Genomic DNA, 26,608 nt, shown 5'->3' on the forward strand with positions numbered 1-26,608 from the left:
TCCTTTTTATTTATTTAATTATTTATTTATTATCAATTTAACATTTAATTTATATTTATCCAATTGAAATATTTGTGGACTTTGAAAAATCTCATCTCCGCCTGGGATCGAACCTCTATTTTAAAACTGAAGATCGGGAGCTCTGACTACTGTACTATCCATCCTTGTGAGAAATTTAAACTAACTGTTCTCTTAAGCTATGAGCTGAGAGCGAATTAAATTATTTGGTTGCAACCAAATTTTGATTAGGACAACAAACGATCATTTGGTTTTTTAGACCAAACTATTTTGTTGTGTTAACCAAATTATTTTGTTGTAACTAAATTTTGGTTGGCATTTAATAATGTTCAACCAAATGTTTGGTTTAGATAACTTTACGACTTTGCTTCAGCCAACCAAAATTTGGTTACAAGAACCAAAATTGCCTAACCAAACAATTTTGTTGCAAAAACTAAATTTTTTTTCTCAGTGTAGAAATAAGAAAATTATTTTTTTTTCACATTGTAAAATTTTTTTTCTAACTTCTTTTTTACTATCTTTGGTATCAAAGACTGAAAAAGCTACATGTGATATATATCTTGAATTATCTTGGCAGACGTCATAGCTTTACGATCTATATCCCGTATAGAAGAGGAGAAAACAGGTTTTTATTTCGAGATCTATATACATATATATAAATAATTGTCTATATATGCAATTGGTGAAAAGGTCGAGGTAAATTGTATTTTCTCAAATAGATCACAAATAATAATTGTATATTCTGACATTTTTCAAATTCCATTAATTTTATTGGTTTTTTTTATATATATGTATATAGAAGTTTTCAAATATTGTGCGGGCGAAACTTTCGCGTTGGGGCGATATAATACCGCGGATTTTCCTATAAGCTAAAGGGAGATTCAAAGTTCTAGGAGGGTCCCTGAGATTGACGTCAAACTACTGACGTCAACCAGAACCGTGTCAAAATAATATCGAACCCGTAGGAAAAATCGAATCGAACAATTTTACATATTTTTTTATACACACTGATATTGTCTTTAAATTTAAATTCCATAATTTAAGTTTTCAATTTTGAAAATATCAATAAATATGGTTTTTACTTTCATTTGATATTCAAAATAAGAAGAAAAAAAATTATTACCGTTTTGATCAATTCTCTAATTTTCCCATATTCAATTGTTACTTTATTTATTTATTAATTTTTCAATAATTGATAAATATTTAAATTTTCAGTTATTCTGTAACCTCTATTTTAATTTATAAATCTTTCGTTAATTTGGAAATTATATTAAAAAAATGAAAAGAAGAAAAAGAAAATTTAAAAGAAAATACAATTTTTAGGGGACATCAACCTCTTCAAATTAAAATAAACAAATTTTTGGGGGGATTTTTCCAAACTACTTTTTGGCCGACATAAATTTTTGAAAAAAAAATAATTTAGTATTGCGAAATTTGAAAATGATTGTATGGTTTTTAACCAATACAAATTTAAAGAAAAAAAAGTGCTCTCGTTGAATTCTAACTATTTTGGTCCGACCACGATGGATTAAAATTTGAAAATCAAATGTTTGCCAAAACAGAAAATAATCCACGTATGTATCCGATTAAAAATGATGATTTTCAATCGCATAAGCTTGAAAAAAATACCTTCTCATTTGATGAGAAGGTAAAAACCAATTTTATAATTCTTATATGGAAATTTTTCTTTTTCTACATAAAAAAAATTACATTGAATATAATTTATAGATTAATAATATATATGACGTCTTAAGTATTTTTCATAAAGGAAAAAAGAAATAATAATTAATTGTTATTTAATGGTTATTATTGTGACTTTGCGAAAAATTTCTTTATAATTCACGTGTCCCAAGGCAAAAATTTTAAACTTAAAAATGAATATTATTTTACTATTTTTATCCTTTAGAAACTCTTTTTTTTCTTACAATGAATTACATTATAACGTTCGCAAAAGACGCGAGATTAAAATTCCATTTACATCTAATCTCATTTAATGAGATTAAAAATAATTATATACTTTTTTTTCTTTTTTATCCCGAATTAAAGTGTGTTTAAATTTCTTGTTCTAGTTGTAAAACTATTCATGAAAAAAATATATATACAATTTGCATTATAATTTTTCGTTTCAAAAATATTTTCTTTTTTTTTCATTCAAAAGAGAGGACAATAAAACTTTATTCTGGAGATTGGGAATTTTTCTTAATAAAAAAAAATGAATAATACGTCAAAGCAATATACATTGTATGTATGTGTAATTTTTCATCGATTAATGCGCCACGTTTCATCTTAAAAACAAGTCAACATTTTTTTCATTTGCATGTTAAATATTCATATAACTTATTTCATATTAGCGTCGAGAAATTTTCACTTAAATAAAGTAATAATATACAGTTGCCAATTTTTTATAATTATCCCTTTAAAATATAAATAATTTAGTGATGTTGGTGTATAATTTAACGTCGTAGAATAAAGAAAAAAATTATAGTGACTTTTATTTATATAAAATAAATAAATTAGGTATTTTATTTTTAAAGTTATTTATACATATATTCATATTTATATTTAATTAATATTCAGTTTATATATTTATTTATATTATTTTTTCTTTTTTTAATTAAATTTCGAAAAATTTATCTTTTTTGAACAATTATAAAAACATTTGATAAAAAATGAATAAGAAAAAAGTTCAACTTTAAATTTATCCCAGGTGAATTTTTTTTGTAATTTTCTCTCGCGATTCATTTTAGAGCACACTAATTTTGAAATATTGTTTATTTAAATAAATATTTCTTGTTCAAAAATGAGAAACTCGAGTAAAGATCAGAAAACGAGAGCTCATGGTACACTAAATGATTTATTCATAAAGAAAAAGTGTCGCGGCTCATACCGTCAGAGAATTTTATCAAAAGAGACCCAATATATAGTATATAGTATATAGCTTTCATATACACTCAAAATAAGAAATTGTATAATAGAAATAATAATTAAATCTATATATATATATATGACCTGGGTCAACACGTGCCGGAATGTATTAATAAAAAATGAAAGTAGAAATTTCCCTTTCTTAAAAAATTGTATATTGAAAACTTTTTTATAAAAATTTTTTAATTCAAGGGAACTTTATAAAATTATTTATTAATTAATTTGAATAAAAATTTTGTTCGTGCTAAATTAAATTTTTTTGATTGTAAAAAATAAAATATATTTTTATCTCACAGAGCCTAATAACTTTTTATTTGTTTTTAAAAAAAGTCAAAATTGTATTAAATATTTACCACCTCGGTGACACGACTGTATTAAACGTAACACAAATGATGAAAGTGTCCGCAGAGCGGCGCTGGCAGTACTTTGGCCCGAGTTTAAAACGTTTAAGAGAATAACTATAATAAAGTGAAATAAAGTAAAAGTAAAAAAATTTGTTGAAGTGTAAAATTATATTTATTAATCATAATATACGTAATTTTACTTTATATACATTTTATGTACATTTATATACACTTTATATATATATATATATTCCTGAAAATTCAAATTATAAGAGAATTAATAAGGGCTATATCTTTTATTAATTTATGAATGAATTACACTTATTAATTAATTAATTAATTACACTTATTTTTTAATTAATAATATTAGCAATAATAATTTATTTGTAATAAAAATAAGATTATTTTTGGTATATGTCATATAAAATTTTAGGTACATAGAATTATAATTGCATACAATGAATTTGAATTTCAGAGAAAGATTTAAGTAGATTGCAATTTCGATAATTTTTTCTGTTGAGCTGACAACTGCTTTTGATTGCACAACTGCGTGTGGGCAAATTTACGCATTCTTAATTCTAAATAAAGGTGGAGGGTGTATGCTAAAATATTTTCAGCGTGCTCCACACAAGGAAATTCAAACTCTTTTCCAGAAATTTCATCAATAATTGAATAATAAACATTGTTCTCTTTGCAGTTCTTCAGAAAAGATTCCTCAATCGCTGACAAAAATTTAAATAATCGAAGATTAGGGTGAGTGATTTCGTAATTTTCTTCAAATTGCAGCAGCTGAGAAATCGAATTATTCAAAATTGCAGAATTATTATTTTCGTTTGAAAATATAAATTCAGATCTGCACAATTCACATTTGTGAAAATCCCAAAATTTTTTCGCTACGTTTCCAGCGACGAAATACATTAGACAGTCAACAACATACGGTAAATCATAATCATGGTCAGTTGTGTTGACGAAGTCAGAAAAGTCAGAATCTTCTTTTTGAATAACAATGTTCAGTTTCTCTTTGATTTCTTTAATAAAATCTTGTCTTGTACGATTGTTATTATTTTTAAAAATTTCTTTCAATTCTGACATTTTCATTAAAGGTTTGTTCGACGTTTCAGGTAGAGAACAATTTCCTGTTTTGGGTGGTTTTAGAATGCTGTAGAAAGACAAGATTTTATATATTTGTAGGAAAGTCGGGGTACCAGGATGGTCGTTGGTTCCTCCTGCCAAACGAACTGTTCCAAAAAACCTCTGAATATAAACAAACAGTAATAAAAAATTATTAAATATTTATTTTATTTGTAACTATCTATAAAAAGCGAATAAACACACTATATAAAATATACTACTGTTTATATTTCTACATACACTGAAAGCAATCAACTTCTAAAATTCCAGACAAACACAGAAAATCTTTAAACTATTTCCACCATTTATACACAAACTTATAACAAAAATTACTTTTATACGAACCAGACGATCCAACAGTTCTAAATAAAATATTACGATTATTCTAAAACTAATTTAGAAATTTAGTTTTGAGTAAATGAAAAATATTTTAAATGGGAAGTAATATGAAATAAATTTTCTAGAAATTGATATTTTGTTTGACCAACCTCTAGAGAATCTTGATTTATTCTCCCAGTGAAGACCATTTCAACTTTCCTTGTATTTAGAAAATAATCAACTAAATCTAAAGTAGACTGCAATGTCATACGAAGACCCTGAGCCGTAGGATTAGTAAGGAATTCTGTTTCCTGAATTAAATTATCTTTTACAGCCTGTTCCCATTCGTTCAGCCATTTCAGGCTATTTTCCAAAACCTAGAAATAGTACGTAATTTGTTATCAAATAAAATAATAATTTTTTGCGGGAATTATTTTTAAAAACCTTAAGGGGGGAACACCAGTTGTAACTTTCGAAAAATCAATTTTTTTTTTTGTGCATTTTCTTAAAGTATACATATTTAGAAATGTGTCTGTAAATTTCAAAGTTGATCCGGTGAAAAATAAATGAGATATACAGAACACTGCATCGGCGCGTCCCGTGGCTTCATACAAGGTGGCCAGCCATAACTGACCCTAACGACAGATGGCCTTTTCCTATGATTTAGAAACGGCAACCACTGCGGAAGAGTTATTATATGGTCCAGGAATCGATGACTCTTTGTTACTTGGAAACAAAATTTCTTCTGAACAAAAAAAAGTAAGTTGAAACTTTGAATGCGTTTTTCTCAAAATGACATTTTCCAAGTCGGTGACCACGATTACTCGAATACCATTAAACCGATGTATTTAAAATTTAGTGTGCTTCATTTACACATATAAGTCTAGTTCGTGATCGAAGGATTTTTTTTTTTATGCAAAACTTTTTTTTATATAGCTGAAAATCGACCGTATTTTTTTAACGAAAATCATACTTTTGACTTTGACAGGTCGCCATTTTGTCAAATTTTTTTTTTTTTTTAAATCCTTCGATCACGAACTAGATAATCTTATAATAAATGTAAATCAATTTCATTTTTGTATTTCAGACGAAGTATACTTGCAGAATGCTGGTCACCGCAATTCGCCTTTTTTCTTAAGACGCCACTTCAATGGCTCATATCTCCAAAAGTTTTTGTTAAAAAAATTTTTTTTTTCTTTTAAATTACAGCTTTTTACATGTACTTTTAACTAATAAATAGTATTCTTTAAAAAGATTCATTGTTCTTTTGGAAAATATTCTTGAAAAAAGCATTATTTTTTGAGTTACAACTGGTGTTCCCCCCTTAATATCTTTGCAATCACGTCGAAGAGCAGTTTCTGCTGAAGTTCGATTCAGTGCATCAAACATGTCATTTAATGTCTCACTGAACTTTGCCGTAGATTCACACGTGTTAAGACGCACCTCATAAGCTTTGTAAAAACGCAATCCACGTGCTGCAGATGCACTGAAAATCTATTAAATAAGTATACAAAACAATGAAATTTTTTTTATTTTATGTATTTATTAATCTACTTATATTTTATTTATTTATAATTTATTTTATTTATTAATTTATTTATATTTTATTTATTAACTTATTTATATTTTATTGTTATTTATTTATATATTTATATTTTATTTATTTATAATTTATTTTATTTATTAATTTATTTATATTTTATTTTATTTATTAACTTATTTATATTTTATTGTTATTTATTTATATATTTATATTTTATTTATATTTTATTGTTATTTATTTATATACATATATATTTTTTTAATTTATTTAATTATATTAATTTATTTATAACGTATTTGTTATTTATTTTTATTAGTAAAAATACGCACCTGTAATGCTAAAGATACACGCATTTTGGCCAAACTATCATGTTTTCCAATGTGTACATGCTTTTTACTAATTTTTGGGCATAATTTTATTCCATGGTGTAAACTGTTGTCCACTTCGTGTAAAATAATATAATGGTCCCATTCCACCATTGGTTCATTTGGGTTGACCTAAAATTAATGTAAAACATAATATATTTATTCTTTTTTAAATAAATAAACATATACTTGCCCTTAGTTTTTTCGAATTCAACAAACGATTACGAATGGTCTTCATTAAATGCGGCGCATCGGAAAAGAAAAAAACTTTACGATCTGGATTTATAGGATTCTCAAACCAGTTTTTGAAAGATGAATCCATTTTGCCACTGCATCCCATTAAAGACCAGGCTTTTCTATTTGGAGTACCTCCATCTGCAACTACTCCGTGAATTTTTGCCCCTGCTGATTCTAGAAGCGATATGGCTTGAATCAATATTTTAGCCAATTTTTCACCAGAAGTGGGACCTTTAGAGGCAAAAACTGCTACAGGTTGAGAATAGCTGTCATAGAGTGGCTGAAAGATTAGCACTAATCCATGATCAGCTAACTCTGTCTCAACATTTTTCGTCTGATGGTCCCCAAAATCTTCGACTCCTTTAAACATCATTGTTTTTTTATCTAATTGCAAATTTTTTCTAGTTGACATTTCGTCTACTAGTAATATGCCATCTAGCTGCAACTCTGATTTCTCAGAAAAGTGAGTCTTTAAAATTTCAAAAAATGCAGGATCGAAACCACAAGGACAGTCGAGAACAGATAAATATCTGAAAATTAAATTTTAATAAACTAATCGTTCATTTTCACGTCATTATATGCATGAAAATTATTTTTGTTTAGTTATAAAGTTAAATAGCGTCTATATAGATCCACAATCAAATTTACCAGTCAACGAAAAAAAGCCGAATTCTTGTTTAAAATCAAATTAATTACGTTTATGAATTTTGTATTTTAAAAAAAAATTTTCATATATAATATGTAAGAAATTTAATTTTATTATTTATTAAATTATCCATTACTATTTTTTCGCATTATCATTTTTATACTTTTAATGTTTATGAAAACTATATTTAAATAACGAAAAATTTTGAATTGATTACCTTCGAATAGTTCGAACGCAAGGTAGAGGTAAAATTTCATTTTCGCGTATCATTCGAAACGTTACTGGAGATCTCATGTGGAGTAGCATACACAGAACAATCCATTCATCAGAATATTTTCGATTTTTTTGATTTTTTACTTTGGACGCTTTTAATATTTCTTGAATGGCTAAGTGTTCATTAGAACTTATTTTATCGTTTTTACTTAATAATTCATCAATTGATTGTTCATTAATTTTCTCCATTTTAGTGTGACATGCTTTTATGGAGGCTTTTAGTAAATGAACAGTCATTTGATTGCGAACTTTTGTCCGATTTGCAGTTCTTAATTTTTGAATTATTTTTTTAACTTTTTCTTGTTTTTTTGGGCTAAGGCTTTTTAAATTCAAATAATTCGAATTTTTATTTCTTTGGCGACGAATCTGTTTTTGATATATTAGGGTTTTAACATTTCTACAAAAGTTGCACTGATTATTTTGTTTCGAAATTTCATTTGACCCATTATTTTCAGGCAGCAAGAAGGGGCATTTATTATGTCGTAAGATATCCAGTTTATCTTTGTAACTGAATGTATTCCAAAGATTTTCATTATTTTCACCCTTATTATTTAACTCTTTCGGACTTCCTTCACAAATCCGCCGCTTGTCAATTACTGAAATTATGTTTTCAATTTCATCGATTGAATGAATTTCATCACTTTCGAATCCAAAGTCTTTGTGATTAATAAATTGGCTATTAACTTTTATAATCATTTGCATGTCTTCACCAACAGTAATTTCCTTTTGGCAATAAGAATCAATTTTGCCATTCTTTACCATTCTCGCTACTCGTTTGGAAAAAGTAACACCACGACATTTATTTAAAACAATCTTACTTTTAATCCAAGATGGGGGCATTCGAATATTATTTTTTTCATCAAAAATTTGCTGAAATAAAATTGCTAAATTCGTAGAATCTATCGAAGCATCTGAAACATCATCTTGGCTTTGTTGAATAATTTTAGGCATTTCACATTCATCTTCATTTATTTTAACTTTTTTATGATCATTATCTGGTGGCTCATCCAATTTTCGCTTTTTTGGTAATTTTCGAGGCTCTTTAATAGGCTCATTTCTTCCTAAAAGAAGTGTCGGCAAAGCTCCTTTTCTCAATTGAGGTTTCTGGTACTTACTCTTGTAAAATAAAGAACGTAAAATTTTAACAAAAATATTGGTATTAAAATTATGAATCTGTAATTACCTGGTAGAATTTATTGATTATTGTAAACAATTAAAGGACAAATTATATTACCTGTACACGAGAATCTTTAATATTAACATATTAAAGGAAAATTATTTACATTATTTTTTAATATTAAATTAAAGTAGTTAATAATAAAATTAATTATATTTATTATTATATATAAACAAGAATTATTTTTATTATATTACTTACGTTTTTAAAAAAGTACATTTTTTATACATACCCTTCCTAAAATAGTTCCGTCAGGTGCTGTTAATATTCTTTCATAAAGAATGTCCTCTTTGTTAAAATGTTTACTACATACAAATTTGCCTTTCACCGAAACATCATCTCTAAGAATTGCTATTTGCCATAATTTTATAGACTTAAGATCATTTGGAACAGCAAAAAAGTGAATTTTTTCGTTTGAATTTAGATCATGAATAGATTCATGTTTTTTCCAATCATAGCCAGATTTACAAGCAAAAGCAAAACATTTCACCATTTTTATTTAGTTCTATGTTTCACACAATTCGCATAAATTATTAAAACAATACATCAACTTTACAAAACTAATAAACCATTCATAAATTAAAAAATATTAAAATTATGTGTGTTTTAAAAAATTCTTCTAATTTGACAGATTGTAAACATATACAAACTGTCAGTTTAACCGGCCAAAGTACTGTCAGCGCCGCTCTGCGGCCACTTTCAACATGTGTGTTAGATTTCTTGTGATTTAATACAGTCGTGTCACCGAGGTGATATTTACGATCCAAAAAAAATCTAATATTTGTATTTATATTGAAAATTAAATTCCGAGGCCAGGAAAAAAAAGAAAAAAAAGTGCAACACACTGTTAAAATATAATAGAAATTGTCACACGTTGTGACAAAACGTTTTACAATTTCTGACGTCAATTGTCAAAGATAACGGACGCAGTGAAGAGCAACGAAATCAATTATCTGTCATCTTCGAATAAGACCACGGGATGATTCACATCTTTGAGACATACTCATGTTGGCAGGGAAGATTCCTTTTTACCGGGCACTTTAATTTTTTTTTTTCAGGGACGTACATATATTTGAGATGAAACTTTTCTTGACGTCAATGGGCATATAATTCCCGATTATTCTTTCCTTAAATCATTGCACAATCATTTTCTGTTTTTTTTATGAATGTATACAGCAGAGAATAAGTCATGTAAATATAGTTTGAGGACAAAAATCTTGAGCGTGCGTTAAAAATGCATATTTATATTTATTAATTTTTCATACGTATATTGTACATATATGTGCGTGATGTATTTACCCTGCAATAGGTAATTAGTGAGGAATGAAGAGAAGAGGAAAATGCAGACAAAGAGGAATGACGAACATTGACGTCAATAATTGCTAAGGCTTTAAACTATAAAGACGATCAGAAACGGTTGCGCACGCTCTCGTTACTATGTAGCTGTATACAAAAAAAAATTAAATTAAATACATATATTTTACCTTTTTCAAAAATAATAAATTTTTACCGAGGGAGTCGTGATTATTCTCTAAAACACATTAATTGCCCGCGATTATTGGATTTTATCATTAAAATTTATGAAACCGAATTTTAAAAAATGGAATTTTTGTTCTATCCGACTCTAAATAAATTTCAGATTGCTTTTGGAATAATTCTTGAAATTAAATGCGGAAATTTTGTGAAACTTATTAGACTAGAATATTTTAATATTTAAAAATTACGATATAAATATAGTTAAAATAAATATAGATTTTATTAACAAAATTATATTTAGATATGTGTTAAAATATTATTTTTTTTACTAATGACTAGATTCTATTCAAGTATGACACTTGTCATGACTCATAAAATGAATAAGTTTTTTTAATAATAACATCTAAATGTATGCATAGTTATATTTGATTTCCTAATAGATTAGATGAAACATATTTTTAACAATCAAATCGATGATATGAAATCAAGAGACAAGGTGTCAAATAACGGACTGGTACGAAAATGAATCACTTTTATATATGTATAGAAGAATTTTCTAAATATCTATTTAAACTTTTTTTTTTGACCAAATAAAAAATTTATTAAAATTATATTCAAGTCTTATTATTATTATTATTAATAAAAAAAAATAAAATAAATTAAAATATTTACCTTAATAAAGAATTTTCAGCTTCTAAATAGCCCTCGGAGATCCCTACTTTCAAGTTAAATTTCCATTCAGAAAATTTGAAAAATAACCGTAAAAATAGACCGAGTTCTAAAAAGTCTGAATATGAAGAATTTGGTGTCCTTCAAGATACCCTTTTTTACTTTAGCCCTTATCTTTGAAGTACGTGACACCACAAACCATTGAGGATAGAATCTGCAAAAAGAAAAATTAAAATACTGTCAATTATTCTGACTGACTCCCTAGACCTCTGAGTAAGACGTTGTCACGTCAAAATAATATAGGTATTTAATTTGTAAATATTTATATTTTACGCTTTTTAAAATAAAGTAAGAACGATAGTCCATTAAAAGAAATCGATAATGTGTCATTAATTAAAAAGTTAAAAATTCTTTACAATTATCATATATGGAAAATTATATACTATTTTACAAATCAATATTATTTTCTGCAAGTTAAAAAAAAATAAGACAGTTATTTTATATACACTGAAAAAAAGGTTTCGTATTAACAACCAAACATTTGGTTGGTATTTAAACAACCAAAATTTTTTTTGTTGAATCAACAAAATGTTGGTTGTCCCAATCAAACTTTAGTTAGGACAACAAAAATCCTTTTTTTCTAATTTTGGTTGTGTCAAACAAATTTTGATTGAGACAATTAAAATTTTGTTGATTCAACAAAAAAATTTTGGTTGCTTAAATACCAACCAAACGTTTGGTTGTCAATACCAAACCCTTTTTTCAGTGTATATAAATGTTAAAAACTAGTTTTTCAAAAGATAAGATAAAATAAATATTCACTGTCTATTGTAATATAACTATTTTCGCATGAAAGAGACATGAAATTGCATAAAAAGAAAAAAATCATGTTAAAGATATTTTACGAAATTTTTAAATCTCATTCTTCTAATTATTAATAATTATTAAAAATTTATAAAACATTTTCAATTTCAACGTTTTAATATGCATTTATCTGGAATTTTTAACTTTTTAAGAATTATTAAACGAGAATTTTTTGTCAAATTAAAAAAAAAAACAAATACCGAGAGTTTATAGCCTTATTAGTTTTTGCAGTAGATACAGAATGTCTAGTCAGACAGCGCGCAAGGAGAACAAGTTCGTATGAATAAGACACTTTTTTTATCTCTAATCCAAATTCAATGATTTTTCTGCATTCGACTTTTAATATGATTTATTTATTATTTATTATTATTAATTATAATTTGTAATTTAAACAAACTTTATTTATTTTATTAACTTCATTAGGTATATTGGTTTTTATTATTCTTATTAGTATTTATAATAAAAATTAAATAATTTTTAAAGAAAATTTTTTTTATAAAAACTAATCATGTAATGAAAATTTTTCTCACATTTAAAGTGGTAAAGTTGAAATTGATGGTCGGTTTAAACGCAATAACTATAAAACTTTTTTTTTTATCAGAAAAATTTTGCATGCATAATAAAATCGATCCTATATGTGACATTTCTAACAGTATTGTAGGTTCTTTGTATAACACGAAATGTCAATAAATTACACACGAAATTCATTCATCGTCATAATTTATCTCAATATGAGCAAAGAAAAAAAAACATTGCGCGATAATAAAATTTTATTTAAAAAAAAGATAAGTCTTTTTTTTAAAAGAGAATATTGGTTTTCCTTTTCGTCAAGGTTAAAAGTTTCTTTTCAAATTAACTAACACAAAAGCTATAATAATAACGGACATCAATTCTTAACTCCCATGTAATTTGCCTCATTGTTGAAAACTTTATTTTTATATATAATATACTAATTTGACATAAAGAAAAAAAAGGGAAGTTGCAACACAGTTGCAAGTAATAAACTTTTTATGTGTGAAGAATTGTTAAGTAACATTGTTAATTACAGTAAACGTACAACGCGGAAATAAATTTAAAATAAATTTATTTAAATTGTTTGATTTGAAGTATTGCATTTTCTCTACTGAAAGAGTTTTAACAGACGATACAAAATTTAAGTAGTACAACTCAATGGAAAGAAACGTCAATTCAGGAATTTCCATGATGACTATTTTAAGAAATAATAATATTATTTATATTTATTATTGGAAATTTAAATTTTTTATATTGTAAAGTGCAAAAAAGGGAGTTAAAGTTAAATTTTAACTCCCAACAGGATATTTTAAAAAGTCCACATTTTAGAAATTAAAGCAAAGTTTAGTTGCAGCTCAGAATGTTAATGATAAAAGAGGTAATTCATTTAGTAACTCAATTTTTAAGTTAATTTAAAAATAAAATTTTTTTTCCGATTGCCGTTAAGTACTCCCCTTAGTTTACTTCAATTGAGTAATTTATCACTCCGAAAGGCTTGATTTTTAATTGAACCTGGATAATCTAGAGAAATGAAAGAACTCCTATGGACTCTATTCTCATTCCAGTGGAGTATATTTTTACTCCAGAAATTATAGTAAAAAATTTGTTGGAGAGTAAAATTTTTCGAGTTAGAAATCAACTCCAATAAAGTTACACTGAAAAAGGGTTATTATTGAAAGTAAAATTTATATTTTTAAAAATTTTTTAATTTCCTATAAAGGGTATTTAAAGCATATTCTAAAATTGCAACTCTCGACTATCATTTATTTCGCCAAAAAATTTTTTTACGTCATATTAAAATGTTAACGGGTCTTGAAATGAAATATCGTCGTCCCTGAAAGGCAATGACGTAATGCGTGCGTACGAAGTCGCGAACGACGTTGAATCACGCGGTACAAAAGTGAGGGTGGGAGTCGTCAAGACAGGTCTATTGGGGTAAAATTAGGCGTAGTGGGGAGGCGGGGGAAGTGGGGTGGAAGACCCACGGTAGCGGGGGTTAGTAACATGGCTGCTAGTCAGTCGGTATCGAACCGCCTAGTCGTAAAGTACCGACATGACCCCTAAATAATATAAGAGGGCAAAATCCGGGAAGTGAAAAATAGAAAAAAAAAAATAATAATAATAATAAAAGAAAAAAATGCCATCCACCATTGCCAATGGAATTGGACATTGAGAACTTCTCTTTATACACCAGGTGAGAGTACACAATACTCACAAATATTGAAGAAAATAAAATTAGTTTTACTTCGCATTGGAAAAAGAGAAAATCTTTTTTGTTGGGGGAAAAAAAATTCAATCTCTGATAAAGTTTCTTGGACTTGGGGTTGTATATTTGTGAACCTGGTTGGAAAAATTTTTTTTCATAAGAATTTTCTTTTTCTTTTACTTTCTTTTTTTCTATGCCAATATCGAAAATATTGGGAGTTTGCACATTGAGGATTTTGAAGCACTTTACCGGGGATTTCGCGGCTTCGAACGACCCCGCTAAGTCAATAGTCGAGAGGCCGTCGTTCAATGACGTCAACTCGTGAATTCGCATCCCATCGTGTACTTGTTGCAGAGAGTGCTATTGGCCTCTATGCATTGACCTCTCACTGTGAAGAAAAAAAAGTCAAAGTCGATGTTTTTTTTTTTATTAGTACCGCCCTTTTATATAATATTTTTGGAAATTAAGGAAAAAAGTATGGGGTCAAGATTCTTTTCGAGCGATACGCTCATAGGGTTGATATAGGGGGTGCTAGAGAACGAGACAGAGAAACAGAGTTCAATTATAAACGTCAACTAACAAGATCCAAGGGAGAGAATCAAGTTGAAGGTTTATTCCTTTTTTTCCCTTTCATGTTTTAACATTAAGAATCACTCAATATTATTCCTCCCCTTTTTACTTTATTTAATACCTACTTATTATTTTCTCACTTTCTGACGTTTATGTGAAAGTTACCATTTTATACTCAATGTTGCATTTATATAGAATAAAAAAAAGTTAAATTAATTCTAATCTAATTGTAACGATAAAATTATTTTATTAAAATAATTAAATATAACACTAAAATTAAATTATTTTATTCTAATTGTAACGATAAAAATAACTATATTAACTTTCTTCTTTAAATCAAGCAATTGGAACCAAAAAACGTTTTCTTTTTTCTTTGATTGATACTAGAACTTGTTTTAGATTTTTAAAAAAATGCATTTTTTCTAAACTTGAATCAATTTTTTAGAAAACGTTTAAAAACGTTTATGAATGGGCGAAACATTAAACAATTTGAATGTAAAAATTCAATAATTGTTTTAAAATAGTTTAAAAGATTTAATTTTACACATTTCGTAAAAATAGTATTGTAAATTTTATTTTTTGAGAAGAAAAAATTTTCTTAATAATTTAAATTTAATCAATTGTTTTAGAGTTTTAATTAATTACTAATAATATTTTAATGTCAGAATTTAATAATTTTTATTTTATCTTTTAATTATTGATATTGTTTTATGTTATTATTTTTTTATTATTATTAGCTAATTTATTAAATAAAGTACCACGTAAAATTATTGTTAATTATAGAAAAAACAACTTCTAACACTACATTACAGTTATAATTTTTAAGTTACGCATAGAAAATAATATTGTTATTAAAATCACCGTTACTTTAAATTTTACTGATAGTGAAATGGTAAAAAGAACTAATTAAGTGTATTTAAAGGTGAAAACTTGAGCTTTTTTTTAAAGAAAATTAAAAAATTTAGTAACTACATTAAAAATTTCATAATACTTTTTAAAATTAATCATTTCTTTAATTTATTTTTAATAAAAATCTTAATTATGATATATATAACAAAAAAATAAATAATGTTTTTTTCAATAAATTTTAATTTATAATATTGTAAATATAAATTAATTATAAATTAACATGTTTTTATATATAAATTAATTAATTATATGTAAAATAATTATAAAATTATAAATAAAAAAGCTAAAACTTTTTACTAATCCTTTTGTAAAAAACGTCTTTTAAAATAAAAGGTACTATTTTTAATTGTAATATTATTTTTATACACTGTACGAGAAAAAAATCAATAACTGTTTGTGTATTTCAAATTTGGTAAAAAAAAATATAGGTATTCTAAATAATTAATCGATAGGTTAATCAACAGATTTACGAGATTTAATTTTAGAATAGCTGGATATTTCTAGATTATCATTGTTCCAAATATAATTATTCTCGAGTTCGTTTGAATAAAAATTTTTTCAGTTTATATATATACCTATTCATTTATTATTTATAGCGTATATTGTTATTTATATACGATTTATTTTTTCCAAAAATAAAATTCTATTTGTAAATGAAATTTCATTAGTAAATAAGTTTATAATAAATATTAATATAATTAATGCAACAAAACTTTTTGAGTATTAAAAATTAATTATTTTTCTATTGTTATACTATAATTAAATTTTTATATGTTAGGAGAAAAATTTTTCAGATAATTTTCTTTTTATAATTGGAGAGTGTTTTTCAATTTTTTTTCAGATAAAAAAAGGTAGAGGTCTATATGAATATTTTAGGCTGGCTAATTAAAATTTGACAAGAAAAATGGATACAGGAGGAGGAACAAACAAGAAACAAATCCGAGTTGGATTTTATGACATCGATGGTACCATTGGGAAAGGAAACTTTGCTGTCGTTAAATTGGCAAGACACCGAATTGCCAAAACCGAGGTACTAATATATTAATATGATAAACAATTAAAAAATATCATGTACCTGAAGTTCTAAGCGATCAAGTTAACGAAAAATTTATTTACTACTTTTTAACTTGAAAATTTTATTATAAAATATTGCATTCTGTATCCAAATATACATAATTTATTAAATTAATGTACGTGATTATTTATCACTACTGTAGTAATTTTTTAAAAAAATTAAGGACAAAAAAATGATTTCATTCATTCAGGTACATAGAATATCAAATTTACGTAATTTCAAAGAAAAGATCCACGAATTATTAAATGAATCTCATTATACTTTCATTGAACCTTTATTTAACGCATTTGATACACGTGTTAATCAATAATTCATGAAACTATCTATATGTTCTATTTGCCATTAAATTATAATAATTATACTATTACTATTTACTATATATTATAAGTCAAAATTTTCTTCACAAGTTTAATTTTTTTTCTATTAAATATTCTTCATAATTATTATAATTTCACATAATTTTTAAATGAAAAAATATTTACTTTAAAACAAAAAATTATTTTTTATTAATACGAGAAATATTTCTACGCAGGTAGCTATTAAAATTATCGATAAGACTCAGCTAGATCCAACGAATCTCGAAAAAGTTTACAGAGAAGTGGAAATTATGAAACAATTAGAGCACCCACACATTGTTAAATTGTATCAAGTGATGGAAACGAAAAATATGATATATATGGTAAGAGAAAAATTACAGCAAATGAATTTCTTTATAAAAACGAATTAATTTAATTCTACAATTCAAAATCAATTTGAAAATTTTTTCAAATGAAAAAGAAAAATTCTTTAGAAAAAAAAATTTTTTTTTTATATTTCCTATCTTTGGATTAATTTTTCAATGAAAAAAAATTATCTGATTCAAATAATCGGTTACTTATCAAATAAATATTTACTTGAACCAAATAATTTTTATTTGAATTCAATAAATTGTATTTGAACTAATAATTTCTGTATTTTAAACAAATACGATTTAATTGACTCAAATAATAATTTTATTTAATACAAATTTATATATGATAATAGACAAAGTAACCAATTATTTGTATCAAATAAATTTTTTTTTCAGCGTATAATAAAAATAATGTTTTGAAATGTTAATTTTTTATGTTTTATTTTTTAGGTTTGTGAATATGCGAGCAGAGGTGAAATTTTCGATTATATTGCAAGATATGGCAGAATGGGTGAGCCACGAGCTCGATCAACGTTTGCTCAAATTTTATCAGCGGTTGAATATTGTCATTCGACAGGTGTTGCTCATCGTGATTTAAAAGCTGAAAATTTACTTCTCGATGCTCAAATGAATGTGAAAATTGCTGATTTTGGTTTTAGTAATAGATTTACGCCTGGAGAACGTTTGAGCACTTGGTGTGGTAGTCCACCTTATGCTGCACCGGAAGTATTTCGCGGTAAACATTATGCCGGACCAGAAATTGATGTTTGGGTAATTATTATTTAAAAGAATATCATTTTTCCTAAAAAATTAAACTATACTTTTTTACATTTTGAAATTTCGTTTAGAATTTTTCTAATTTTTGAATAAATAGATATTTTTATTTATTTTAGAGTCTAGGAGTTGTTCTCTATGTTTTGGTTTGTGGAGCACTGCCATTTGATGGATCAACTTTACAATCATTAAGAGATCGCGTTTTAAGTGGAAGATTTCGTATTCCATATTTTATGAGCACAGGTATGTTTCTTAATTGTTTTAAAATATAATTTTTTATTTATATTTCAATTTTTAATTTAATTTAATAATTTAATTAATTAAAAATTAAAAGAAGAAAACTTTTAATACGAAAAAAGAAAAATATTATGAGAATTTGAAAAAAAAATGTAATCAATTCAAATCTGATCTAATAATGCAGAAAAAATCATTTTCAAAAAAATACAAAACTTTCGAAATGAAAAAGATGGAAAAAAATTATTAAATTTTGCAGAATGTGAGAGTTTAATTCGAAAAATGTTGGTTCTGGAGCCATCGAAACGGTACACAATTCCCCAAATCAAAAGACATCGATGGATGGCTGGAGCCGCTGATGCAATTTATACAACAGCTTCTACAATTCCCAGTGCACAACAAGAACCCAATGATCAAATTCTCAGACTTATGCATAGTTTGGGAATCGACGTTGCACGTACAAGAGAGGTAATAAATAAATATTTCTCCCCTTTTTTTTTTATCAATAATAAAGAAAATTTAACAAAATTACATTTACATTCCAAAAATGCAATTTTATTATATTTTAAAATAAAAATTAATTTTATTTGTAATTAATTATTAATTTTTATTTTAAAAATAATAATTAATTTTAATTTTTAATTAATATTTAAAATAATTTTTTTGTAAAATTGTTTACAGTCGCTGAGAAATAATAGTTACGATCATCACGCGGCAATATACTTTTTACTATTGGAGCGAGTTAAACAACATCGGACCAGTAATTCCAACAACAGTTGTTGGTCTTCTGCGACAAGACAAAAAGAGGACAAATACAAATCAAGGTATGAATATATATATATTTCTTTTTTTTTTGCCAAAGCACTTATCTAATTTTCTTACTTCGATTCTTTTGCACAAAAATTCACAATTTTCACGTATTTTTCTAATAAATGTGTATTTTATTTGTCGTCTTTGCAACCTTGCACAATTTTTATTAAATAAAAAATTAATTCCAAAGAATAAAACAACTAAACATAAACCGCATTAATAAACAAATAAAATTGTTATAACAAAATAATAAAAAAAATGTTTTAATCATCGAAATAAGGTAATAAAAAAAATTATTTTTTTCTTTTTTTAAAAAAAATTAAAACAAAATTAAGAAAAAACAATGTGTAAAAGAATTGAATGTATCAAGACAAAAAAAAACTTCCAATCCTGCCTGCCAAGAACAATCGACCAACACCTGATGTACATTTAACAATTATTTTATTTATTGATTTATTTATTTCCAGCGATAGCTTAGTGGGACGTTGAACGTAAAATGATGATGCAGAAATTGGAACATTTTTCAAGACAGGTTGGATTGGAAGGTCAATGGCTGTCTTTTTCTGTTTTTTGGTAATTTATTTTCCTTCCCTAAATTATTCCTATTCAAAATTTTGTTTTCGTTATCTCTCTCTCTATATATATTGATTTAATAAATTTAACCATTTTTTTGTTTCTTTCCTAATTTTTTTTATCCAATTTAATTCATCTATAGCCAATCGATGATCTATAATATTCATTATCTACATATTTATAATGAAATTTTAATTCCATTTTTTGGGTGTCGTTTGAAAATTGTTTAGGTATATTATACAATAACCATAATTAAAATAGATAAATTAAAAAATATATTTAAATTAATAAAAACATAATTTAATTAATTAAATCAATAAAAAAAATTTTTTAATTATTATAAAAATATCGATGATTCGTGAATAAAAGTTTGAGAAAATTTTTTTAAAAATAAGCTTCGGTATATGAATCATTAAAAAATTTTCATTTTAGTTTAGGTTAGACTGCACTGAAAAAAAGTATCATTGATTCAAGAAATTCATTGACTTGTCCGTATTTGATCAACTAATTTTCTTAATTCAAGAAAATAAGAAAAATAAAAATTCCTATTTTAAAAAAAATAAATATGTAAATTATCTGAGAAATAATTAAAATAAATTAAATTTTTCTAAAAAAAATTATTAAATTCCTAAACTTAACTAAGACTAAAAATTCTCTACCGAAAAGTCTAAAAGATAAATGTACACATCAAGTGTAATTAAAAAAAAATAATAAAAAATAGTAAAAACTGCGATATAAAAAAATTTTCATCACTGATTCACGTTACAGAAGAGAAGAAATGGGTAGAGCAGGAAAAAGATTCAGTTCAACGAGTTCATCAACAGATGAGGGATGTTGCAGTGCTGAGGGTGATTTAGAAGAGGGTCCAAGTGGCGATGAATTAAGAGAAGCACAAATAAAATTGGAGGAACATAGATTGGGTCTGGATCAAGATATCAGTCAAAGAATTGATAGTCAAATTGTGAATAAAAGGTTGAGTGATTATCAGCAACATCATTTTGATGGTCCAATATTGGACTCGGTGGAATCATCAAGTAGAGCTGTACTTTTTGCGACTGGTTGCAGTCGTGGTAGTTCATCATCAGAATTATTTGAATCCAGTTTTGACTCTGGCTGCCCACCTGATTATTCAGTAACAAGTGCATGTTTCACGAGCAGTTTGCCATCCTGCACGCCTCCAATACCACAAAGTCCATCTCCTGTAGCTAGAATATCGAGAGCCTCACAAGGAAGACGAGCATCTGACGGTGGTCCACGATTATTATTTAGTCAACAAGGTGGAGGTGATAGGCCAGTTAAGCAGCGAAGCATTCAAGGTAAAATTAACCCATTTTTTAGACAGTATAATAATTAAAAGTATCTCTGTAGTTTTAAAACCCGCAGTACTTGTATGATTCTACAAAATTTGTAGTTTTTCAAAAAAAGGAAAAACAACTGAAATATTTACTTACTATAAAAATATCCAAATGTTGAAATAATTTGTAAATCATTAATCTCTGTCACAAATTCCGAAATCGAAATCCTAAACCCTAAAAATCGCATTTTACAAAGAAAAATAATTTTGCAAATCAATTCAAAGAACCACTTGTCATTTTATGGTAGAAAATTGAATTTCTTTTTTCCTAAAGAGAGATTCTGTAATTTTTTCAGACTCAGGAAAGGCAAGAGGTCATTTGGATCTTGTCCATTTGAGATCACCCTCAACACCACCGCAAAATCATCAATCACATTTTAAAATACGCGCAGAATCTGGAACTCAATTGCAATTATTGGTTCAGCAGAGAGTACTTCAGCAGAAGAGAAATTTGTATCATAGACACAGAGGTGGAGGTAGTCCAACACCAATTCCTGTGCCATTGAGTGGATTTTCACGATTAGGAGGTGAAAATGTCCCACGTCAAGATAGTTACAAATTTGCTCAAAGAATGCAAATTATGCCAACATTATCACAAGAGCATGGAGACGATGATTTTGCTCGAAAAAGAGAACGCGAGGAAGAAAGGTGGAAGAGTTTGCCGTCACGATTAGCGGCAGATTGTCAATTAGCTGAAAGAACACTCCTATGGAGTCATCAGGTAATCTCATAGTGAGCTTCAAGTTACCCCTTTATATTCATGTGGAAGTTAAAATACTCAGGAAGAAATAATAATATTTTCTTTCAATTTCTCATTCATAAATAGATGAATTTTAATATTTTTATTTCTATTTTATTCTATGTTATTGCAAGTTCTATTATTGTATTATTTCTATTATAGTTTATCTCTCGATTCATTTCATTTTATTACCCCAAAGAGTTTATTTCACTAAATTTTATTTCATTCACTATTTTTTAATAATAATAATTGAACAAAAATATTGTAAAAATTTAATGACATAAAATTTAGTAAAATTTAATAATAGAAACGAACTGTTTAAATTTTTAGTTTAACTATATTCTTATAAAATTCACTAAGTGTTAAATTTTCTGAATTTTTATTGATATTCTGGAAAAATTATTTTTCTTAATTTATTTTTATTCTTTCATTGATTTTTCCTTCGTTGAATTCCACCTCAACTCATAGATGTCGCCAAGTATTTTTTGAAAATTATCAAAATAGAAATAATTGTTTTTTTATCAAAACGCTGAATTTGAATACTAATTATTCGATTTTTAATTTTAATTTGCAATTGCTTTATTTCAAAATATGTACTTTAATAATAAATTAAAAATAGAAAAGAATTTTATCGAAAGTTTTTAAAAAAGCAAATAAAAAATGAAATAAAATTAAAATATAAAAATATAAATGCAATGTAAAAATCTACTAAAAGGTATATACAAAATAAATAAATACAATAACATAAAAGCACATAAAATTATTATTATTATTATGTGTTGAGATGGAATCCACTTTTTATTTAATCATCTTTTATTACTCGTTATTATTGTAAAAAATACAAAAAAAAGATCAATACGACTAATATTGTCAAAAAAATTCTCACATCAGAAATAAAATTCTATTCCTGAATTTTCTAACTTCTGTTTTCATTATCATCATGAGAAAATTAGATTATAGAAGAAAATTAGTTGTAAATTAATCTTATTCTGTTACAACACACTTTAGACAACGAATTGTTCAATATATACATATATTCATTAATATTTATAAGTAATACTTTTCAGTTTTAATTAGAAAAAGTAGTAGTTATGTAGCATGTGTTTTAATTTCTTCTTCACAAGAAACTATTAAATACCTATCACAAACTACATATCCAACACAAACGCATTTTTTTCTAATTTGCTTTTATTATATATTTAAGTTTAAGTTCTTTTTTTCAAAAAAAAAAAAATAAATAAATAAATAAATAAAGCACGTAAATATAATGAGTGAGAGTTATGACTTGGCGACTTTTATTGTACGAAAAAATAGATACGAATATTTTACACTATTTGTAATGATCACCATTTATAGTTAGTACCTGCATTCTGTTCCTAAAAGCGATTTGTTTGTTTTGAATAAATGATTATTTTTCTTTATGCGTTATAAATTATTCTTATTTGCCTTTAAATATTCCTTTGCCCGATATCACACCCTTGAGAAAATATGTATACTGAAAATCAACTGTTAATCAATTGAATAACCAACTTGTTATATAATTGAGTCTAAAAAGATTAATGTGATAATTTACTTATTAAAAAAATTATTAACATTTTTTAAACTCATTTAAAAGTAAAATTTTTAAAAATATTTTTAAAAGTACAAAAAATAAAAACAAATATCCGAATTTCGTCAGTTGATTTTCTTTATATTTTGCAAAAGGATGTGATTAGTTTTGAGCCCTAAATGTTGTTTTTCATTTACAGATTCACTTATTTTATAATTGCTCCTATTGTAAAAAAATTACCTTACTTGACAAAAGCTTTTATTATTATTATTATTGAAATTGTAGATATTTTTTAAAGTCAATTCGCAAATAAAATTTCAACACATTTCAAAAATTCCCAAACAAAAAGTATTCAACTAATATATTAATAAATAAATAATATAATAACGTTATAATTAACTTAACCAACATACAATGATGAATTAATTACAATTAATACAAATTTTTTGAATTTTTTTCACAATTTAGAAAATTTTTGAAATGCGATTGAAATTACTCGGAAATTTAAAAACAATTCTCACGAATAACCAAATAAAATTGTAATTTTTTTCAAAATAAGTGGCAAATTAAATGATGGACAAATTGATATTAGGTGGGTTTGGGAGGAGGCGCATCTTACTTACCACCCGGAAGTGTGGGTGGTTTCTTATGGCCTCCTGGAAGCAGTCCTCACTCAACGATTTTTGAAAATGTCAACGATTCAATGGAGTGATTAAAAATCTACTTTACATCAAAAGAAATAAAAGACAAATGATGAAATTTACAAAGATTTTTTAAAACAAGAAGAAAGCCAATATCCAGGCTGAACTGTGGTCAATAACTATTTCTAGTTTTTTTTTCATTCCACAGCAATATGAGATTAATCAATTTTCTACATTCCATTTTTTCACATCGACCAGAAACATTTATATTATATATATTTTTTCTCTTCTAATTTATATATAATTAAAAAATAGATTTTTCATCATTTATATTATTCCAATAAATTCAATATCGTCTTGCCAGATGTTGATTACTTATTAAATTTTACAAATTTTTTTTTATCTAGAAAATGATATGCGAAATAACTATAATATCGTTAGCTTTTAAATTATATGATAAAGAAATTGCGAACGGCTGATGGCACGTGCTACCAAAATGTTATCGCTACAAAAAAAAAATATATATAACTTAGTTCAATCTTAGGGTCTCTTAGAGTCTCTACAACGCATTCATGTAGGGCATGGTCATCAAACTGTGCTTTCTTGAATTTATCGCGGCGATATAGTCGCGATGCGACGTCAGTCGGCTTTTATCAATTTTCTCAAAAAAAAATCAACAAAAAATTTAATCTTTTTCTCTTACAAAAACTATCATATTTTGCAAACAAAGTTGAATATCTTTCTAAATTAAAAACAAATATTTCACAGTAGACTCAAATTATAAATTTTTAAAATTAAATTTTTTCTTTTTTTTAATATTTTTTTGTTATTAAATTAAATGAGAAAATTTTCAAAAAAAAGTCGTCCGACATTGGTTCGCGATTAAATTGTGTTGTTTATCGACGTTCATTATATAATTAATAAGGAAAACAATAATCATAATTAAGAATAGTCCAGCGTTTCGAAGGTAGCACGTACGCCTTATTATACGACTGATATATATATATTATATCTCTATCGAATACCAGTTTTATTGATAGACTGATAAAAGTAAATTAAGCAACACCATAACTATTAAAAAAAAAAAAATCGTACGAAAGAACAAAAGTGACGTGAGTCTCATTTTTTTATACTGTTCTATTTTCTATTATTATTGCACTTTTAATCATAGTGTTATAAATACGAACGTGGAATTGTAAGGGTTGATCTCGATAAACGAGAATTAAGTTCAGATAAAGTCCAACATTCTGTAGTCAATCTCTGCTTTTTTTCAATTAACATATACGAAGATGAGCATTGAGAGAAAATGATTTCGCAAATAATTATGATATTTTGCAAAAATGCAAAAAAAAAGTTTTGCTCATCTCCAATTTTTCTCAACTGCCAGAATATATGTAAATAATAGAAATTTGTGCTCAAAGATATTAATTGTTATGGAGTAGATGTTTCAAAAGAAAAAGTTATCAGCAGTGATGCTGGCTGCGAATGTAGGATCTTAAAAAAAGGTATATATGAAACTCACGCCATGAATGTCTCTTTTGAAAGATGACAAAAGAGTGGAAAAAAATGTTATTAAAAGTAAAAGAATGTTAAAGAACGATAAAATATACATCGATTGCCTAACACGATACGTACAAAAAGAAAATTTGTCGTGTCTCTCTTCCACTCTTAATATAATAGTGTCCAAAAAAAAAAAAAAAAAAGAAAAAAAAAAAAAACATTTAATGATGATAATAAAAGTTGCAATTAGAAAATAAAAAAAAAGTAGTTGATGCAAAATATAAAAAAGATTTTAAAAACTGAGTCTTTTTTAATAAAATCAGATAGTGAAAGTAGTTTATAATATACAAATATATATATAAAGTTAAATAATCGAATATATAACTTTATATAAAATTATAAAATTTAAAGAGATAAAATAATTTTTTTCACGAATTATTCATCACTATTTGATTTTATTAAAATAATATTATAGCGAAGAAGGAAGAAGTGTTGCGTTCTTCATAGATCAATCAATAAAATATACAATTTTTTTTAAAACCCCGTTTTACTAGATATAAATGTTTACTAATAAAATAAAATTTAGAACGTAATTTTAGAATAAAAAAAAATCTGAAAATACAAACATCATGTCTATTAGAAAAGAAAATATATAGAGCCGGCTCAAAAAAAAATTGCCACTTTTTGATAATGTAAAATAGAATAATGTGTTTTTTTCTTTGAGTAAAGAGAAAAAAAACGAATACAAGACTTAAAAAGAGCGAGAATAAGGACTAATACACACTTGGCTTCAAGTAGATTTAGGTTTTGCAAAAATGGTGACGAAATCGGGAAGTGGCATGTTATTCTTCTTTATTTAAAGGTTTAAAAAACGTAAAGACCAAAATCTTAGCTGATCCTTTTCTCAAGTTATTGTCAAATTAAAATTTTTTTAACGAAATTTATATAAGATAATAAGAGAATAATTATTGCACATTAGTTTAATTAAAAAATTTAATGTTTTTAG

At 25.7% G+C, this 26,608-nt stretch overlaps 3 protein-coding genes across 4 annotated transcripts in view; 1 reads left to right on the top strand and 2 right to left on the bottom strand.

Annotated features, from left to right (window-relative positions):
* The window catches only part of LOC127283417 (uncharacterized), a 69,066-nt gene extending 57,736 nt beyond the window's left edge, over positions 1–11,330 (bottom strand). The window contains exon 1 of the mRNA XM_051308271.1: positions 11,126–11,330. The gene's annotated coding sequence lies outside the window, so the exon portion shown is untranslated. The remainder of the gene's footprint in view (positions 1–11,125) is intronic.
* On the bottom strand, positions 3,771–5,027 carry LOC127283184 (uncharacterized). The gene is made up of 2 exons (XM_051307892.1): positions 4,907–5,027; positions 3,771–4,541 (listed from the first exon to the last, which is right to left on the bottom strand). The coding sequence occupies exons 1-2, from the start codon at positions 5,003–5,005 to the stop codon at positions 3,771–3,773; spliced, it is 870 nt and encodes a 289-aa protein (XP_051163849.1). The 5' UTR covers positions 5,006–5,027.
* A 2,661-nt stretch (positions 11,331–13,991) lies between the features above and the next one.
* Positions 13,992–26,443, top strand: LOC127283418 (serine/threonine-protein kinase MARK2-like). Of its 2 annotated transcripts, none has more exons than XM_051308274.1 (10): positions 13,992–14,192; positions 16,525–16,713; positions 17,291–17,437; positions 17,879–18,199; positions 18,322–18,445; positions 18,696–18,904; positions 19,118–19,260; positions 20,588–21,135; positions 21,470–21,894; positions 24,054–26,442. In XM_051308274.1, the coding sequence occupies exons 2-10, from the start codon at positions 16,588–16,590 to the stop codon at positions 24,171–24,173; spliced, it is 2,163 nt and encodes a 720-aa protein (XP_051164231.1). In that variant the 5' UTR covers positions 13,992–14,192; positions 16,525–16,587; the 3' UTR covers positions 24,174–26,442. The 2 variants fall into 2 exon arrangements, with proteins under 2 accessions (XP_051164231.1, XP_051164232.1); XM_051308275.1 differs by lacking the exon at positions 13,992–14,192 and adding an exon at positions 14,449–14,813 and having other exon boundaries at positions 24,054–26,443.
* The last annotated feature ends 165 nt before the right edge of the window (positions 26,444–26,608 follow it).

The sequence above is a fragment of the Leptopilina boulardi genome, unplaced genomic scaffold (genome assembly GCF_019393585.1).
Source record: "Leptopilina boulardi isolate dan_hultmark-lab unplaced genomic scaffold, ZJU_Lbou_2.1 LbouV2_31, whole genome shotgun sequence".
In the NCBI taxonomy this organism is placed as follows: Eukaryota; Metazoa; Arthropoda; class Insecta; order Hymenoptera; family Figitidae; genus Leptopilina; species Leptopilina boulardi.

Coding starts and splice junctions, on each gene's coding strand:
- LOC127283184 (XM_051307892.1), bottom strand. CDS start 5,005: ATGACATTGCAGTCTACTTTAGATTTAGTTGATTATTTTCTAAATACA. Junction 4,542..4,906: donor TAAATCAAGATTCTCTAGAG/GTTGGTCAAACA, acceptor GTTTATATTCAG/AGGTTTTTTGGAACAGTTCG.
- LOC127283418 (XM_051308274.1), top strand. CDS start 16,588: ATGGATACAGGAGGAGGAACAAACAAGAAACAAATCCGAGTTGGATTT. Junction 18,446..18,695: donor TCCATATTTTATGAGCACAG/GTATGTTTCTTA, acceptor TAAATTTTGCAG/AATGTGAGAGTTTAATTCGA. Junction 19,261..20,587: donor GAGGACAAATACAAATCAAG/GTATGAATATAT, acceptor TTCACGTTACAG/AAGAGAAGAAATGGGTAGAG.